The sequence below is a fragment of the Ictidomys tridecemlineatus genome, chromosome X (assembly GCF_052094955.1).
Source record: "Ictidomys tridecemlineatus isolate mIctTri1 chromosome X, mIctTri1.hap1, whole genome shotgun sequence".
In the NCBI taxonomy this organism is placed as follows: Eukaryota; Metazoa; Chordata; class Mammalia; order Rodentia; family Sciuridae; genus Ictidomys; species Ictidomys tridecemlineatus.
In genome coordinates this window covers 821708-840028 of record NC_135493.1, presented here as the reverse complement: position 1 = coordinate 840028, position 18321 = coordinate 821708, and the positions used below count along the sequence as shown (strand labels likewise).

Here is an 18321-nt window from a genome sequence, read left to right as displayed (position 1 = left end):
AAACAACAAAACAAAGCCAATGAAATTGGAAAAAAAGGAATGACTTCCATAAAGAAAAAAATAATTGATAAATCAATCCAAAAGGTTGTTCTTTGCAAGACCAATAAAATCAAGAAAATTCTGGAAGAATTTTGAAGACAGAAAGAGAATAAACATCATAAGGAAATGAAAAGGTAATATTACAGACACAGAATAGGTCAACGAAAATCACAGAGACTAATGGGTCTGGTGGTCCATGCCCATAATCCCAGCAATTTGGGAGGCTGGGGCAGGAGGATCTACGTTCAAAGGCAGCCCCAGCAACTTAACAAATCTCTAAGCAATTTAGCAAAATACTTTCTCAAAATAAAATCATGGCTAATATTAAAAGGGATGAAGATGTAACTCAGTGATAAAGTGCCCCTGGGTTTAATCCCTACGACCTAAAATAAAAAATCACAGAGACTGTTATGTAACTCAATGCCAATACATTATCAAATCTGGGGATAATAAATTGCTTTCTATTATTTCTAAAACATATATAACCAAAACTGACTGGAGAAGAGGTAGAAAAATGTGAATGAACCAATGACTGCATGTATTACTGTAAAGATCATCTACTTTCCTCAGAGTAAATGAGTAAATGCTCCAGAACCTCCAAAAGAGGAAAAGCTTCTGAAATCACAGCTAATACTACGAAAAAACATATCACATACACACATCAGAGAACTGGAAACTAAACTCAGTTCAGTTGATTGGATCTCACTGTTCTGATTGTGCCTATGAAAGTTTGCATAGGTCAAGGAAAGTTTGGTTCTTTTTCCTTTGCTGCTTGTCTCTCTACCACACTCTGCACATTTCAGAGTTGCAGAATGTGACAGAGATGCAATGGGCAAAACAGAACAAAACATCAACTAATAGGTTAGATGTCTGAAAAGAAATGACACCTTACCTGGAAATGTTTTTTATCAGGGTTTAACTAAGCATTATAGCCATCCTAACTTGCAGTCAGCAACTTTCTCCAACCAGAATCACATCCCCATAATGCTGTAGGAATATAGGTATAGCCTTTACCTTGTGTCAACATGCAGCTCACTGAGCAGGTCACTTTTCATATAATCCCAGGAGAGTTCCACAGCACCCAGGTAATATCTTCGGATGGCACTAAAGCTGAATTGTAAAAGGCACAGAAAGAAGCAGCTAGAGAGTTCTATGTGCATGGCTCTTATTGCTAGAAAATGTTCTACAGCAGAAATAAAAGTGTAATTGTTCTCTAAAATATCTTTAGCTCCCAGGAGAAAAAAGGTAAATTTTCTATGATTTTGTGAAAAGTCCCAAATGTTTTGAAGAGAAATGTAGGGGACTTCATCTGCTGGATGTGACAGCAGCATGAGCAGTAAGCAGTACCAGACAGAACTGCTTCCTTTTGGGCATTGGGAAGCAGCCACAGGAAAAACTGGAGTAGGAAAAGGGTGCATGAGCTAATGCTTAACCCATTCACTTCTGAAGGCAGTAGAGGCATGAAATGTCTACTATACATTAGAATTTTGGAGGAAAGGAAAAGAAGGAGGGAGGTCACAGTGAAGAGATGCTTTAATATCTACTAATTTTCCTGGTCTACTCTGACTCTGTCCCTTAGGGGCAGCAACAAGAGAAGGTTCAGGATGTGAAAGGTTCTCGACTCTCATATTAGTTACTCTGCTTTCACCCTTAGGTCTTGTGTAACTCCAAACTCCCACAATGTGATGTGTGTGTGTGTGTGTGTGTGTGTGTGTGTGTGTGTGTGTGTGTGTGTGTATGTGTACTGGGGACTGAACCAGGGACAGTTTACCACTGAGCTACATCCCCAGGGTTTTTGTTTTTAATTTTGAGACAGAGAGTTGCTAAATTGCTCAGGGCCTTGCTAAGTTGCTGAGGCTGGTTTTGAACTTGCGATCTTCCTGCCTCAGCCTCCCAAGCTGATTACCAGATGTGCACCATTGTGTACAACACAAGTGACTTTAAAACTATGAAGTGAGTCATGTCAATTGTGTGGCTGAGAATCCTCCAATGGCTTCTTACCTTCTTAGGTAAAATCTTGTAACTTGGGCTGGGATTGTGGCTTAGTGGTAGAGCGCTCACCTAGCACAGGAGGGGCCCCGGTTTGACCCTCAGCACCACATAAAAATAAAGGTATTGTGTTGTGTCCATCTACACCTAAAAATAAGTATTTAAAAAATCGTATAACTTTACCATGGCCTAAAGCATCTCACATTGTCTGCATGTTGCTTTTATGTATTTTTTTTTATCTGAGCTTGCTCTTGCCATGCTGTCCTCCTTGCTTTTTCCTAGAGGCATGAAATGTCTCATGGCCTACAGTATAGTAGTATAGTCCTTTACCTTAAACACCTTTCTCTTGTATCTTCATGTGATTCCGTTCCTATATTTCCTTTGAGTTTTGGCTCAAATTTTGCCTGTGAGGTTTCAAATGGTTGAGATGTTTACTGTTATTGAATAAGTCTATCAGCTTCCTTTTTCTTAAAAGTATTCATGAGTATGTGTCATTGATTTTGTTTATTTATTTGTGGTCCTGTTATCTGATGTATTTGTTTGGTCCAGGTATAGGATATATCTCCTTACTTCAAAATGTAGCCATGCTGAGGTCAAGCAGAGAGTGTACTCAGGTTAATATGTATTAGAGGGATTGAGTGCCTTCCTAAATGTCTCAAAGTGCAGGAGCTAAGGTAAAGAAACTTTATCAGCTATAAGAAATGTTATCATTTAGTCCACTTCTGCGCGAATGAGAATGGTTATTGAGTAATTGTTGAGCTTTTGTCTAGCGTGCTAACAAGTATCGAGAAAAATCTGTTTGATAGACATTTGGTGAGACCTCCTATGTTCTAGGAACCGGCATGCAAAGATAATAGCTGGCAGGTAGTATATGCAGGAAATCTATGTGAGTAATTTGTAACATATCTGCTATTCTTGTGTTCATTTCTGGGGCAGTGCAACCAAGCAGAAAGGGGTTAGGGAACTTGGTCGTGGTCACACAGTTTTTAAGCTGTAGTATTGAAATATATATAATTGAGCTGTAGAAATCATGCTCCTAATTAGTGTGGTAAACTTTTATGCCCCAGAAATGAATAAACCCTGTTGGTGTCATCTGAGAGTCACAGTTTAATGGGAACGACAAAAAAAGTAGACATATACTCACAATATAGGGTGTGCCAGCTGTTTAGCACTTACTGATTTCATCCTCACGATAACATTGTCAAATGGGTACAGATAAACAACTGAGGCAGAGGGAGGTTAAAGTGTTTTCTTAATGCCAATACCCATTTGTCCTAAACAGAGATTGTTGTAGGCAGCGGGTGCACAGCAAAGAAAAATAGAAGGAGACAATAAGTAGTAGTTAAGACACATAAGTATGTTGTGATTGGAATGTTTTAAATGTGTAAATTGTGTTTTCCACCTTGAAACAGTTGTGGGCATATCTGAGGAGATGATACATCGAGCAGATATGTGGTCAGTGATTACAAACTAGACGAGCACAGCTTTGGGTGAAAAAAGTTGGGGGGGCGGGGGTACTGGGAATTGAGCCCAGAGTGCTTTGCCACAGAGCCACGTCTCCAGGCCTTTTTATAACCATGTCCAGTTTCGGGTGAAATATTCTTATTAGGGAAGGGTAGCATGGTGGTTACCGGAGCGAAGAGGGTTTTTGCGGAAGCGTATCTGCGCAAGTCATTTGGGCGGGGCTATGGGGCTTGTGACGCCGACCGCAGAGCCTTGTGACGCAGCTGTTAAGGGGGCGGGCAGGTGCTGCCGCGCCTAGCCCGCCCTCTTCCGCTGCCGCCGTGGGAATGGAAACATCTGCCCCACGTGCCGGAAGCTTGCTAACCACACCAGCGCGGTACTCCGCGTCCTGCCGCGCCGATCCTCTGCGAGTGGCCTCGCGAGAAGTGCTCGCCGAAATGGCTGCGTCCAGTCAAGGTAAGGGCTGGTGCGCGCGCGAGCTGCGCCTTGGGGAGCCGCCTTCCAGGGCTCTGGAAGTGGGAGGGCTCCGCGCCTGCCAGCCCGTGACGAGCTCCCCAGGGGACCCTAGTGGCTAGGGGAAGGATAAGGCGCCATGACCCTCCCCCGGCCCAGTCACTCCAAAGTCCGGCCAAGGTCACGCGCTGGGCTGGGGCTGAACTGCCTGGGATGTTGTTTTCGTGGCGTGCTCGTGCAGACTTCCGGTACCGCTCCCAACTGCTGAGTCCTGGAGACATTCCGTCCCTGTTGTCGGAAGCGTTCCATTCCCTCGAGAATAGCCTCTTTGTCCCTTTGGACGTTCATATTAAATGTTGGGCGGGTGTCATTTTCATTCGGGCCTCCCCATCTGCGTTATTTATGGTTTTTCAAAAAAGAACGACATATGACATATTACTTTCAAATACTCCGTTTAGTCAATTTACTAACAGGGACCTTACCTTAACATGATTTGCAGTAACAGGGCTTGGTGGTGCACGACTATAATTCCAGGGACTCGAGACACTGAAGCAGGAGCATTGCAAGTTCAAAACCACCCTCACAATTTAGCAAGACCGTGTTTTTTAGGGAAAAAATATTGGGGATACTGTATTAAAATGAAAGTACTCAAACCTCATCATCTCATTATTTACCATATTTTACAGTTATCTATGCCCCTTCAGTAATTTACATCTATTTTATATGTGCATTTCTTCCCAGTACTGGTTTCAGTAATGTCACAATTTATGCTCAACAAATACACCATAGAAATTGGTATGTACTATAAATGAATTCCTACCTAAAGCCAATAATTAAGCATTTATCAACACCACTTAATTTAGGTGACTCCAAGCAGTTGACCATTGTTGTCTTGCAAAACAAACTGCAGGCACTCACTTAAAATGTACACCTTGATCAGATAATGCTACTTAGGGATGCTTTTGTGAATTTTTTTAAAGGGGGATACTGGGAATTGAACTCAGGGACACTCAACCACTGAGCCACATACCCAGCACTATGTTGTATATTATTTACAGAGTCTCACTAAGTTGCTTAGCACGTTCGTAAGTTGCTGAGACTCACTTTGAACTCGTGATCATCCTGCCTCAAGCCTCCTGAGCCACTGAGATTACAGGCGTGTGCCACCACACCTAAAGTGAAAAATTTTGAGATTCACACACATTACAATCTTTGTCATGCTGATGATCACATGATAATAAACATGGCTACTATTTGATGAATAGCCATGTTTCATGAATGTCTAAAAGAAATTAGATAAACCCCACAGTTCCCTAATTTAATCCCCCCCATTTTAAAACATTTTTTAAAAATTCTTCCCTCATTAAAATCAAAGAGTTTTGTGAATTATAACAAGTTAATTTTAGTTCGGGAAGAGTTATATACAAAACTAGAAGACAAGAAATTAAAAAAGATTTTTTTTAGTTTTAGATGGATGTGATACCTTTATTTATTTTAATATATATTCTTTTAGTTGTATGTGGACACAATACCTTTATTTATTTATTTTTATGTAGTGCTGAGGATCAAACCCAGGGCCTCACACATGCTACATGAGTGCTCTACCACTGAACCACAATCCCAGCCCCTTTATCCCCCTTTTAACTAGAACTAATTATTGACCTTAGGAGCTTGGTAAAAACACATTGTAAGAAAACCTCAAAACTCATTGATTTTCACTGATCATTTCTTCTTAAACAGTAATGTTTTCTTGTTATATTATACAAATTTAATTACTGTTAAGATCTTACAGGATCTGCTTCTTCACTCATCCATATTATGGCTCTGCTAAATTGTGATACACAATCTATCCTGAATTAATTTTTTTTCACTACTGAAAATAAAACCAAAGGATAACCTACCACTGACCAACAACACTACCCTTTTTACTTTTTATTTTCAGACAGGTCTCCCTAACTTGATGAAGCTGGCCTTGAACTTCCAATCTGCCTACCTCACTCTCCCAAATTGCTGGAATTACAGGCATGTGCCACTATGCCCAGCCTTCAATTAGTTCTTGAATTTTTATTTTATATATAGTACAAACTACAACTTAAAATTCTTTTGTTTTTTAAATATTAATATTTACTAGGTCTAACACAATATGTTAAGAAAACTCACTCTATCCCATTGAGTTACCTTAGTTCTTTGTTACTAAAAATAATATGACAGAATGTGTGAATCTATTTCTGGATGTGGTGTTCTCTTTCACTGGTATATTTGTGTATCCTTAGATCAGTTAAACAGGGTATTGAATACTACACTTTTATAAATCTTGAAATTGGGTAGTTGTAAATTGTAGTGTGCCCTTATAATAAGTTTTGAAATTCCTTAAATTTTCTTCTTTTCAGGTTCCATGGTGGCACAGGCCAGTAATCCCAGCTACTCAAAAAGTTGAGGCAGGAGTCTCACAAGTTTAAGGGCACTTAACAACAAACTTTCCTAGCTAAAATATCAGACCTCACAAAACAAGAGACAAGTCTTAATGGCATGGCTGAAAGTCTGACCCATAGAATCTGAGAGCATAATAAATGGTTATAGTTCTGTGTGTGTTTTGTTTGTTTTCTTTGGTATCAGGGATTGACCTCAGGAGGTTTAACCACTGAGCCACATCCGCAACTTTTTTATTTTCATTTTTAAAATTGGACACAAAGCCTTGCTAAATTGCTTACTTCCCCCCTAAGTTTTTGAGGCTGACTTTGAATTTGTGATCCTCTTGTCTGAAGCCTCCCAAGCTGCTGGGATTACAGGAATGCACTACTATCCCAGTTTGTCGTAATTTATTGTACAGCCATAGTAACCAAAACACTATTCTGTCCTTGTGCACTTTCATATAAATTTTGAACCAGTTTATCAGTTACAAAAACAAAACAAAGATCTCTTAATCTAGTTTAAAATGGTAATGATTCACTTTAAAATGAATATTTTCTTATTTTGCATGTTAATTCTTGTAGGTAGCTTTGAGGGAAATTTTGAGTCGCTGGACCTTGCAGAATTTGCTAAAAAGCAACCATGGTGGCGCAAACTGTTTGGGCAGGAATCTGGGCCTTCAGCTGAAAAGTATAGCGTGGCAACCCAGCTGTTAATTGGAGGTGTCACTGGATGGTAAGTGATGTGAAAGATATCCAGTGTCTTTTGTGCATGATTTGGTATTGCAGTTATAGGAGCCATCTTCTCTAATTAATGAAAGTACATTTGACTTTGGCAAAATTGGTCAGCCTCTGAAATTTTACAGAAACTGAGGCTCAGAAAGATTCATTTGCCCAAGGCAATATAGCTATTGATACAACAAGGAGCTAACCATTTATTAGCTGTCAGATGATAATGTGACACAAATTATGTTTTCATTTGTCATATATATGTATATATATGTTCTTTTACTTTTATATACGACAATATGATTCATTATGTTATAATTTACAACCATGGAATATATCTTATTCTAGTTAGGACCCAATTGTTTTTTTGGGGGGGGGATACTGGGGATTGAACTCATGGGCACTCAACCACTGAGCCACATCCCCAGCCCTGTTTTGTATTTTATTTAGAAACAAGGTCTCATTCAGTTACCTAGTATCTTCATGTTGCTGAGGCTGGCTTTGAACTCATGATCCTCCTGCCTCAGCCTCCTGAGCCACTGCGCTTACAGGCAAGCACCACCATGTGCCTAGCGACCACCATTCTTAAGGATGTAAATGATGGTGGGATTCACTATGGTGTGTTAATATATAAGTACATAGAAAAATTATTTTGGATTCATTCCACTGTCTGTCTTACTTTTCTTATCCCCCTCCCTTTCGTGTTAATAGGAAATTTAGTAAGTGTATATTGAATCCTTCAATTTCAGAAACTCTTTATATTTGAAAAATCTTATTATACAATCTAACACAACTATAGAACAGTGTACATGGTAAGCGTTCATTTTCACAAATAGGGAGTCAACTCGTATGGAGGATTAATTCCAGGATCCCTCATGGATCAAAGTCTGTGGATGCTCAAGTCTTTTATATAAAATGATATTCACATTTAACCTATGTACATCCTCATGTATATTTTAAATAATTTCTAAATTACTTTTATACCTGAGATAATACACATATAAATAGTTGTTATTCTTTATTGTTTAGGGAATAATGACAAGGAAAAAAGTCTGTATATGTTCAGTACAGATTTTTTTTTCAAATATTTTCAATCCCTCAGTGGAGAACTCTTAGATATGAAAGGCTGAGTGTACCAAAGATACTTTCTTATGTTTCAGTTTTTGTTTTTCTTGTAAATATAATATTACAGAACATTACTAAATCTTTTATTATTTTTATTTACAATCTATATTTTTAATTGACACATAGTAATTATGCATATTTATGGGATACAACAAGACATTTCAACACACATGCAATGTGTAATGATTAGATCATACTAATTGGCATATCTGCTACCTCAGACATTTATCATTTTTTTGTGTTGAGAATAAATACGTCTCTAATAGCAAAAAAAGAAAAATGAGAGAGTAAACTATGTAACAACTACTCAGGTTAAAAAAAATGTGGGGGCTGGGGTTGTGGCTCAGCAGTAGAGCACTTGCCTAGCACATGTGAGGCCCTGGGTTTGATCCTCAGCAACACATATAAATAAATAAAATAAATGTATTGTGTCCAACTACAACTAAAAAATAAATATTTTTTTTAAATGTGGCAGCTTGAGAGGATCACAAGTTCAAAGATAACTAGAATAATTGTTGAGTTATTTCCTTTCTTTTTCTTTTTTTTTTTTTTTTTTTTGGTACCAGGGATTGAACTCAGGGGCACTCGACCACTGAGCCACATCCCCAGCCCTATTTTGTGTTTTATTTAGACACAGGATCTCACTGAGTTGCTTAGTGCCTCACTGTTGCTGAGGCTGGCTTTGAACTCACGATCCTCCTGTTTCATCCTCCCCAGCAGTATGTATTTTTTGGTTCTTTTTTTTTTCTTGTTCAATCAGTGTTTTGTATATTCATCCATGTTGTATGTAGTTATAGTTTCTTCATTTTCATTTGTATTTATAGTTGCATTGTGCGAACATGGCATGGTATATTTATCTAGTCTATGACTGGTATTGGACTTGTTTTGACTGTTACAAGCAATGCTCATATGAACCTCAGTTAGAATGGCTGTCATCAAAAAGACAAAGTTAAAATGCTGTCAGTCCTATAGAGAAAAGGGTACATAGTCTGTTGGTAACTGTACAGACATTATGGAAAACAGTATGGAGTTTTCTCAGAAAACTGAAAATAGAACTACCATATGATCAGCTGTACCGTTACTGGATATATAGCCTAAGGATATGAAGTCAGCATACAAAGAGATATCTACATACCTATGTGTATAACAAGATATGGAAATAGTCCAGGTACCCATCAACAGATGAATGAATAAAGAAAAGATGGTGTATATTCACAGTGGTAGATGAATGGTAAAAAATACATTATATAAACATCATGGCTATTATTCAACCATAAAGAATAAAATCCTGCTATTTGCCTAGAACTGGGGACACTGTGTTAAGTTTAATAAGTCATTCACAGAAAAACAATTAGCAAATGTTTTCTCTCATAGGAGGAAACTAAAAGTCAAATAAATAAAAATAACCATACAATGATAACCTAAAGTTGAAGAGGGAGTATTAGGGTGTGAAAAGGCAGTCAAGGGGAGTGAGGAAAAGGGAAGGACATGATGAAAGCTTGATATATACATGGATGGCAGTGCAACATTGAAACCCATTAATTTATACAATTACATGTACAAACTATATGCAAGTTCTTCACATATTAAACATAGAATAACAATATGATTCAGCAATCCCAGTACTAGTTACACATACAAAGGAAATGAAATCAGTCTGTCAGAGATGTTTGCACTACAGCGATCATTGTAGCAGGATTCACAGTAGCTAGATAAAATCTCTGCCCCCTTGAAGCTTATGTCTTAATGAAGGTGGAGGCAGAATGATAGACAATAATAAAGAAACAAATAAAATAGTTATATTAAACTGGCAACTGGAGGTAACCACTCAGGTTCATGGACATTTCACATTCTGCATTTACAAAATAGCATTATATTTTCCCCTCCCCTTACCTACCTTTTCCTATGGTCCTCTTCTTTTCATACCATAAAAATGCTACTTATTGTCCAAATAGTCTTTTGGGACAAAATCCTATCCTTTTTACCCTGCTGTCACTCTGTCCCCGAATCTAGTCCAGCAACATTTCTCTTCTGTGTTGCTTCTGCCTCCATCTTTTTAGTCAGTCAGGATTTTATTTCTTTATGTCATGCTTCCTTTGGGACTGCCTTTCTGTAGGGGGTAGGCAGGAGGTAGATCAACTCAAGGTAAGGAAAATATGACCATGATCAGAAATGCATTTTTGTGTACATCCGACAGTGTGTCTACTCATCTGATGTTGGTTTGGTTCTTGTAGGTGCACTGGTTTCATCTTCCAGAAGGTTGGAAAATTGGCTGCAACAGCTGTGGGAGGCGGATTTTTTCTCCTTCAGGTCTGTATATATATGGAATATTCCTAGATGTATGGGAATTCTGTGTATGCCCATTGAGGAATGTTGTGTGAAGGGTTGTAGTGAAGTCCTGGCTATATTATGCTAGAATAGCTTTTACACCTTATTTTTATGTAATATTTTAAATGCTAGTAACTATTTGAGTCAAATTTTATCAAGTCCTACTCACATTCTATTTCCTCATAACATAGGACAGAAGTGCATATTCTTTATAGCTTCCTTAAGAATTACTGAAATATTAAATATATGTGATTTCAAAAATACACAATGTAGCATAAGTTCCCTGTGATATAATTTATTCTCATAGGGTAATATATTCAGCTTTAACATTGGGGACATTGAGCTCCCTGTTAGAGCCCACAGTTTTCAGAACCAGTGAATGTGGGTTCTCTCAGTCTAAGGAAAGAAATAAGGAATAGCTTCTCTAAAAACAACAAAAAAATCGCTATTTAATTTTGTAAGTTCTATAGCATTGGTGTTCAAACTTGATTTCATATCGTAATCACCTTGTAGTTAATAAAAAAAAAACAATGATGCTTGTAAGTAGGTCTGATTTCATTGAAGGTTGGCATGGCCTGATAGCAGAATATTTAAAACCCGCAATATGACGCTAACGTGCATCTGTATGTGAGAATTGCTACTCTGTAGGAGCCATAACTTGTTGAACATGCAGGTATCTGAAATCACAGCCCTTTGTTTCCTCCAAGAATTGGCATCCTTAATTTTGGCAAGGTAAGTTCTGTACTACAATCATAATTGCATGGACTGGGATTGTGGCTCAGCGGTATAGCGTTCATCTAGCACGTGTGAGCCTTGGGTTCAATCCTCAGTACCACATAAAAATAAATAAATACAATAAAGGCATCATGTCCAACTACAGTGTACTTATCTGGTTTAAAAAAAAAAGAATCATAATTGCAGTGAGTTTTCCAGACAGGTCAAGTGAAAATTTAATGTGTGGAAGAAGAAAGTTAGTAACTGGCTGAGGCTTGGTTGAGGTATAGTACTGCTGCATAACATACCCCTTCAAACCTAATGGCTTCAGACAACAATCATTTTGTTCTCTCTCATGGATAATGAGAAGTCAGGAGTTTGGCAAGGGTTAAGGTGAGTGCTGTGGCTCAGGATCTCATATGGTTGGCATGGCAATCATGGCAAATGGTGGCTAGAATCAGATGAGTAGGCTGGCTGAGCCTCTGTGTCTGTCTCTTTTTTTTTCATTCTAGTACATCCTGTGATTTGGTTTTATTTCTAGATATCTTATAGCTCTAGTCATTCTTGTATATGATAAAAATTTTAAAATTGCATGTTCTAACTCATATGTTGAAATGCAGTTGATATTTTATGTTACCCTGATAGCCAACCACCTTGCTGATGCCTCTTATTTGATTTGTATGAGATTCTTTGAGGCTTTATGTATAAAAATATACCATCTATGAACAATGATATTTTTACTTGATAGTATTTGTGAATTTAATTGCTTCTTGTTTTTTTACCAAGCTAAAAATTGTTTCAGTTACTTCTTGCAGCTTTCCAGCCAGATTTCAGTCAATACACAGCAACAATACCCATGACTGATTAATGTGCCACTTATCAACATATCCAATTTCCTGTTTGCCCTGGTGGACTGGACTTCAGTGTTTCTCCTTTGCAGTGAGGATCATGATGCTTTGTCAGTAGAGGTGCTTCTTTTCACAGTTTTGTTTTTTTAAATCCTTCAGTGCATTTTACCAGTCATGCAAGTTGAGAGCACAGAGACATCTCATAGTCGTGGCTTGGTCTTGTGGGACACTTCACCTACCTCCATTAACTCTTTTACACTTTTGTTAAAAAAAATCATTGTTTATTTGTGTAGTCTGTTTCTATGCATTTTATTCTAGTCCATTGATCTGTATGTGTCTCTCTTCTTCAGTACCATACTGTGTCTTGACTGCTGTAATATTATAGCAAATATTAAAATCAGGTAGTATGATTTTTCCAGTTCTGCTCTTTTTCAAAATTATTTGGGTTACTCTAGTTCCTTTCCTTTCCATATAAATTTTAGAACCTGCTTTATATCTATAAAAATCCTACTGGTATTGTGTTTCACGCACACAGCATGCCTTTCCATGTATTTGGATTGTCTTTGAGTTCTTTCTTTGCATTTTGTGGTTTTCAGCATATAGAACACCTGTACATTTTTGCTGGATTTATGTGTAGTATTTAATATTTTTGCAGCTACTGTACATCATTTTAAAATTTCCACTTCCAGTTCAAATTGCTATCATAGGGAAATTCAGTTGCTTTTGTATGTTGATCTTGTATCCTGTGACCTTGCTAAACTCACTTTTTTAACTTGAGGAATTTCTGGGTTTTTGTTGAATTCTTTGAGATTTTTTTGTTGAATTCTTTGAGATCCCCTGTGTAGACAAAGATATCTCTACACAGGGATATTGTGGCTTCTACCTTTTCAATCTGGATGCCTTCCTATTTTTTCTTGTCTATTGCATTGAGTATGACTTCACTTCTGGCATGATGCTGAGTAGAAATGGAGAGATGGACTCTTTGCCTTGCCTCAGCATTCATTATTTAACATTTTTTACAATGTTAGTTATAGGGGTTTTGTAGATGTTTTTTATCCAGTTGAAGAAGTTTCCCTCTATTTCTACTTTCACTGAGAGTTTTATCATTAATGTGTATTGAATTTTGTCAGATGTTTTCATGTCTTCAAGGAGAGGCCAGATGGGACTGCAGACAAAACAGGAAACATAACAAATTTGGTGGTACTTTGAATTCTGGTCTTTTCCAGTCTGTGTGCTGTTCTTTTCTTGTTATAGTCCTCAAATAGCTATTCTATGTATTCTGTTGGTGTAATAAGAGGATTCTGTGGGAGGAACTGGGTGAAATGAACTGGAGCCTTCATTTAGCATACAATTTTTGATATTCAACTCTGTTGCTACTATAAATAGCTTTATTCTTTTTAGTACTAAGTAATATTTATTGTGTAAACATGACATAATTTGTTTATCCTTTCCCCTACTGATAGACTTGTGAGTTATTTCCAGTTATGCCTATAACAAGTAAACCTACCATAATATAAATAACAGCATATGGAGATTCAGTGTTGGTAGATAACGCCAAGTTATTCTCTTAAAAGTGTCCACTGAGGGGCTGGGGCTGTAGCCCAGTGGTAGAGCACTTGCCTAGCGTGTGTGAGGCTGGGTTTGATCCTCAGCTCCATATGAAACTAAACAAATAAGGCATTCTGTCCACCTACAACACCAAAAAATATTTTTAAAGTCTCCAGTGAACACCCTCAGAACATAATAACAGTGTCTGCTTTCCTACATCCTCACTAACACAGGATATTTTCAATCTTATAATTTTCTCCAATCTGATAAAAATTGTAAGTAGCTCACCAGGCACTGTGGCACATGCCTGCAATCACAACAGCTCAGGAGGTTGAGACAGGAGATCCACAAGTTCAAAGCCAGCCTTAGCAATTTAGTGAGACTGTCTCAAAAAATGAAAAGGGCTTGCAATGTGGCTCAGTGATAAAGTGTTCCTGGGTTCAATCCCTGGTAAGCCCTACCCCCTGCAAAATTATAGGTGGCTGACTTCTTATTTTAATTTTAATTTCCTTCATTACTTCTGAAGTTGAATTTTTTCCTTTTTTGCCATCTTATTTTGTAAATTATCTTTATGGATTTTTCAAGTGGTTTTTTTAACTATCTCTAAAATAATATTTTATGAGTATTAATGTTTTGTGATAGCGCATATTTTCTCCAGCCTGTTTGGGTGACTAGGTTGGCTGATGGTGTCATTAAATAGGGATGAGAAGAAAATAAGCAGCTGGAGGAAACATTAGAAGGGTGAAGAGTTTCAGTTTTAGATGACATATAAAAATTTTGATAAATAGAAATAATATTGTTGGGGATAGCTACAGTCATTGTCTTCATTCCTTGAAAGAAACTAACCCATCAGACAACTACATAGTTGAATTAATTTTATCCTATTTACAATTCTTTGATAAAATTGTGGGGCTGGGGTTGTGGCTCAGTGATAGCTTGCTTGCCTCACATGTGAGAGACCCTGGGTTCTATTCTTAGCACCACATAAAAATAAACAAACAAAATAAAGATATTGTGTCAATGTATAACTAAAAAAATAGTTTTTAAAAAATTGTTTTCACTAGATAGGAGACCAAGAGGAAAGAGGAAGGGAGATCAAGGAGAGGCACTAGGGTATAAAACTTACTAAATTATATTATTATATTCTGTGCATGTATGAATGTGTAACAATGAATCCCACTTTTATGTATAGCATACCAATAAAAATTTTTTAAGAGTTGTTTTCACACACCTGTCAACATTGATTTTCATTTTATCATCTTAGTTTTTAAGCTAACTTAAAACTGTGTAAAGGGACAAGAGTATAAGTAAAAAAATTGCCAGCAGTTATTGAGGACCTATTTCTTTTTTTTTGGTGGGGGAGTACTGGGGCTTGAACTCAGGGGCACTCGACCAGTGAGCCACGTCCTCAGCCCTATTTTGTATTTTATTTAGAGACAGTGTCTCACTGAGTTGCATAGCACCTTGCTTTTTGTTAAAGCTGGCTTTGAACTCATGATCCTACTGCCTCAGCCTCCCAAGCTGCAGGGATTACAGGCATGTGCCATTGCGTACCGGCCTATTGAGGGCCTATTTCTAGTACCAAACATAGGACATTTCATATAGGGTCGATACTAAAGAGATGTTGAGTGAATGTCATCCCACAAATAACTAGAGCAGCTGTCTGAAAAAATGGAAAGTAATTTATTCTGAGAAAAAGGAATAACGAGCTTATGTTTGTTTTGTCATTGTTCAAACTATAGCTTGCAAACCATACTGGGTATATTAAAGTTGATTGGCAGCGAGTAGAAAAGGACATGAAAAAAGCCAAAGAACAGCTGAAGATTCGTAAGAGCAACCAAATACCAACTGAGGTCAAGAGTAAAGCTGAAGAGGTGAGAATTGTTTTGTTCAAATCCAGTATATAAAGGATATAGACAGTTTTGTATGTATAAAATGGGGTAGATAGATATGCCAGTATCTCAGTGATGGATATGGCTTAAAACTTAAAAAGAATTTGGAGTAATGAGACAAGAGCTATATTGTGTAGTTAAGCCTTAGTTGGAATATCTGCATTTCAGAGGCATTTTTTAAAGCTACATAATTGAAGTATTTGTTGACCTTTTTCAGTGAGTGAAAGTACAAAGTGATATAGACAGTACTTGTAGTTAACTCGGATATGTAGACATGGGGGCACCACAGTGGATGTTAAAGGATGTATTTTCAGTGTGATCATTTTGAGTTAAATTTATTTCCATGCCTGCTTATATCTGAAACATCCATACTCTGCTTGTTCTACACGTAAGTAGTAAGTAAGTAGCTGAGGGGTTGACAGACTTTTTCTGTAAAGGGCCAGATGGTAAGTATTTTCAGCTTTGTTGCTCATATGGTCTTTGTCACAAATACTCAACTCTACTATGTAGGGTGAAAGTAGCCATAGATGATATATAAAGAAGGGGATGTGGTTGTGTTGCAGTAAAACTTTATTTAAAATAGCAGAATAGATATGGACCATGGGCTGTAGTTCTCTGACCCCTGATCTACTGCAAAAAGCCAGGTTAAATTATATTGGCTAGCATTAAAGGGACAGTTGGTACTTTGGCCCATAGTGGAATGTGGCAGAGGAGGACATCTATGGGGAATTATACAACTTGTGGTCTGATTTAAGAAGCTGGGTGAAGATAAGTTCAGTTTTTAGCAATAAGATGACTTCATGAAGAAGAGTTTTAGTTTGCTGGTGGAGTTGAAAGCAAAACTAACAAGTTGAAGAATGAGTAGAAATAAAGTAAAAGTAGTAAATGAATGCAGTTATTTTAAGTGCTTTGTTTAGGGAAATGAGATCTAGGAAAAGTTAGGCATTAGAGCAGAAATGAGGCAGGAAGACATAGGCATTGTGGCAGTGAGGGGACACCAGATGGTTTGGAAACTGGTTCAAAAAGGATAGAATGGTAGAATGATGGGGAATGCCAAGATGTGAGTCCCTTGTATGGTTGGCAGATAAAGCTACTGCATTGGAGTTCAAGAAATGATTAGGATGTATTAAGGGAAGTAGTCAGGAGATTGATAGCACATAGACAAAGGAGCCATAAAGGGTACCTAAGTGTATGTTCTGAGCCTCAGATGAATAGGAGCTTTTGTAGGAAGGTAGGTGAATGGTGGGAATCTTTGGGAGTTTAAGGAAATAAGGACCTCACTTGTTAATCAACAACAGTAATAGAAATGATTCCTAATATTATCATTCTTAGCAGCTGACTCACTCATTGTGCCAAATCTTTTATTCACAGGTTGTGTCATTTGTGAAGAAGAATGTTCTAGTGACTGGAGGATTTTTTGGAGGCTTTTTGCTTGGCATGGCATCCTAAGGAGGACAACTTCACTTCCATTGTTCTGATTTTTTTCTAATCAGCAGCCTCTACACTCCATCATAGGACATCAAGTCTCTCCTGTTCTCCCATGCCTTCCTCCCTGTTGTGTCAAACCTGAATTGGCTTCTATAGGCATCTGTTGGTACAAGTTAATACAGGCCCTGCCTGCTGTGAGCTTGATGGTGATGGAAGAGACATTAGACATTAGCTCTCCTCCCAGTATACTCCCCACTTGGTCAATCTGTAGGTCAGCAAAAATGTCCTTTCCCTTATGAAATACCAGAATACATTGCAAGATCATTTGCCATGAATGGGTCTTCAAAGGTTGTCCCACACTTGATTTGGAAAAGAAGCAGATAGTTAACTTATGTGCTGCATGGGAAGGAACTGAATACATTTGCCTTTAAGCATGAAAGATTTTGGTATCTTGGTGTGTATTTTATTTCTAGTTGGTTTTAGATTACAGAAAGAGAAGCTATTTAAACCTGTTATAATTATTCTGACAAAAAATGGCAGTCTAAGAATGATAAATGACAGAAATCTGAATATGAAATGAACTTATGCTAAAGGGTATATGCTGTACTGAAGGTATTGTATTTGGTAGGCAGATCTCTTAGGGAAACCAGCTGTTAGAAATACATTGTTGGGTGGTCAGAGAAATCATTTAAGAACATTAAGATACTATTCAGGAATGTTTTCCACCGTATCAGATAATGTATTTCATGGCTATTTCCAAAGATTTGATTTATGGTAAAATGAATGATTTAGCTAGGAGAAGGAAGAAGCTCTTGGATTTTTATTTCAAAGAAAAGGCTTTGTGCTTTGAAATGTGAAGTATTATTCCTGTGTCACAGCATTAGGGGTAGCCATAGATCCTCGTTGTCAATTCTAATTCTTTATCCAGTTTGTATGAAATGCAGCATTTAATCCAGAATTTTATTTATTTTTTGTTGATTTTTTAAAAATAAATGACAGTGGAATGCATTACAATTCTTATTACATGTATACAGTACAATTTTTCATATCTCTTAAACCAAAATTTTAAATAAGCAACATTTCCAGACATTCAGAATTAAGAAAAATAATGATAGCACACATGAAATGAATTATTTCTGTCATCAAGTGAAGTCTGTGTCACTTGATGACACCCCTCCATTTCTCAGAATTATTCTTTAAAAATTTACACACACTTAACACATTTTGTTGTAATTCTAACTAGAATATCAGCTTTGGATGGTAAGTGAAAACTCCTTGTCCCAGGCCTTGAGAGCCCTTTCCCCATTTGTGCCCTTCAGTACCTGTCAGCATGTTCTTCTTCTCCATTGTCTTCAT

General features: G+C 37.4%; 2 protein-coding genes across 5 annotated transcripts in view; one reads left to right on the top strand and one right to left on the bottom strand.

Annotated features, from left to right (window-relative positions):
- Positions 1–1419, bottom strand: part of F8 (coagulation factor VIII) — a 109373-nt gene extending 107954 nt beyond the window's left edge. For 2 of the 4 annotated variants that reach the window (XR_013431608.1, XR_013431609.1), the window contains exon 1: positions 1054–1419. Coding sequence is in view for 2 of the 4 variants with exons in the window: in XM_005342005.5 (XP_005342062.3) it covers positions 1054–1370 (317 nt within the window). In the remaining 2 variants the exon portion in view is untranslated. The remainder of the gene's footprint in view (positions 1–1053) is intronic. The other 2 variants (XM_005342005.5, XM_078034025.1) reach the window with 1 other exon arrangement.
- Positions 1420–3718: 2299 nt separating this feature from the next.
- Positions 3719–17973, top strand: Fundc2 (FUN14 domain containing 2). Its single transcript, XM_005342011.4, has 5 exons — positions 3719–3948; positions 6939–7089; positions 10442–10517; positions 15388–15519; positions 16909–17973. Exons 1-5 carry the CDS (start codon positions 3819–3821, stop codon positions 16984–16986), a joined length of 567 nt encoding a protein of 188 aa, XP_005342068.1. The 5' UTR covers positions 3719–3818; the 3' UTR covers positions 16987–17973.
- Positions 17974–18321: the final 348 nt, after the last annotated feature.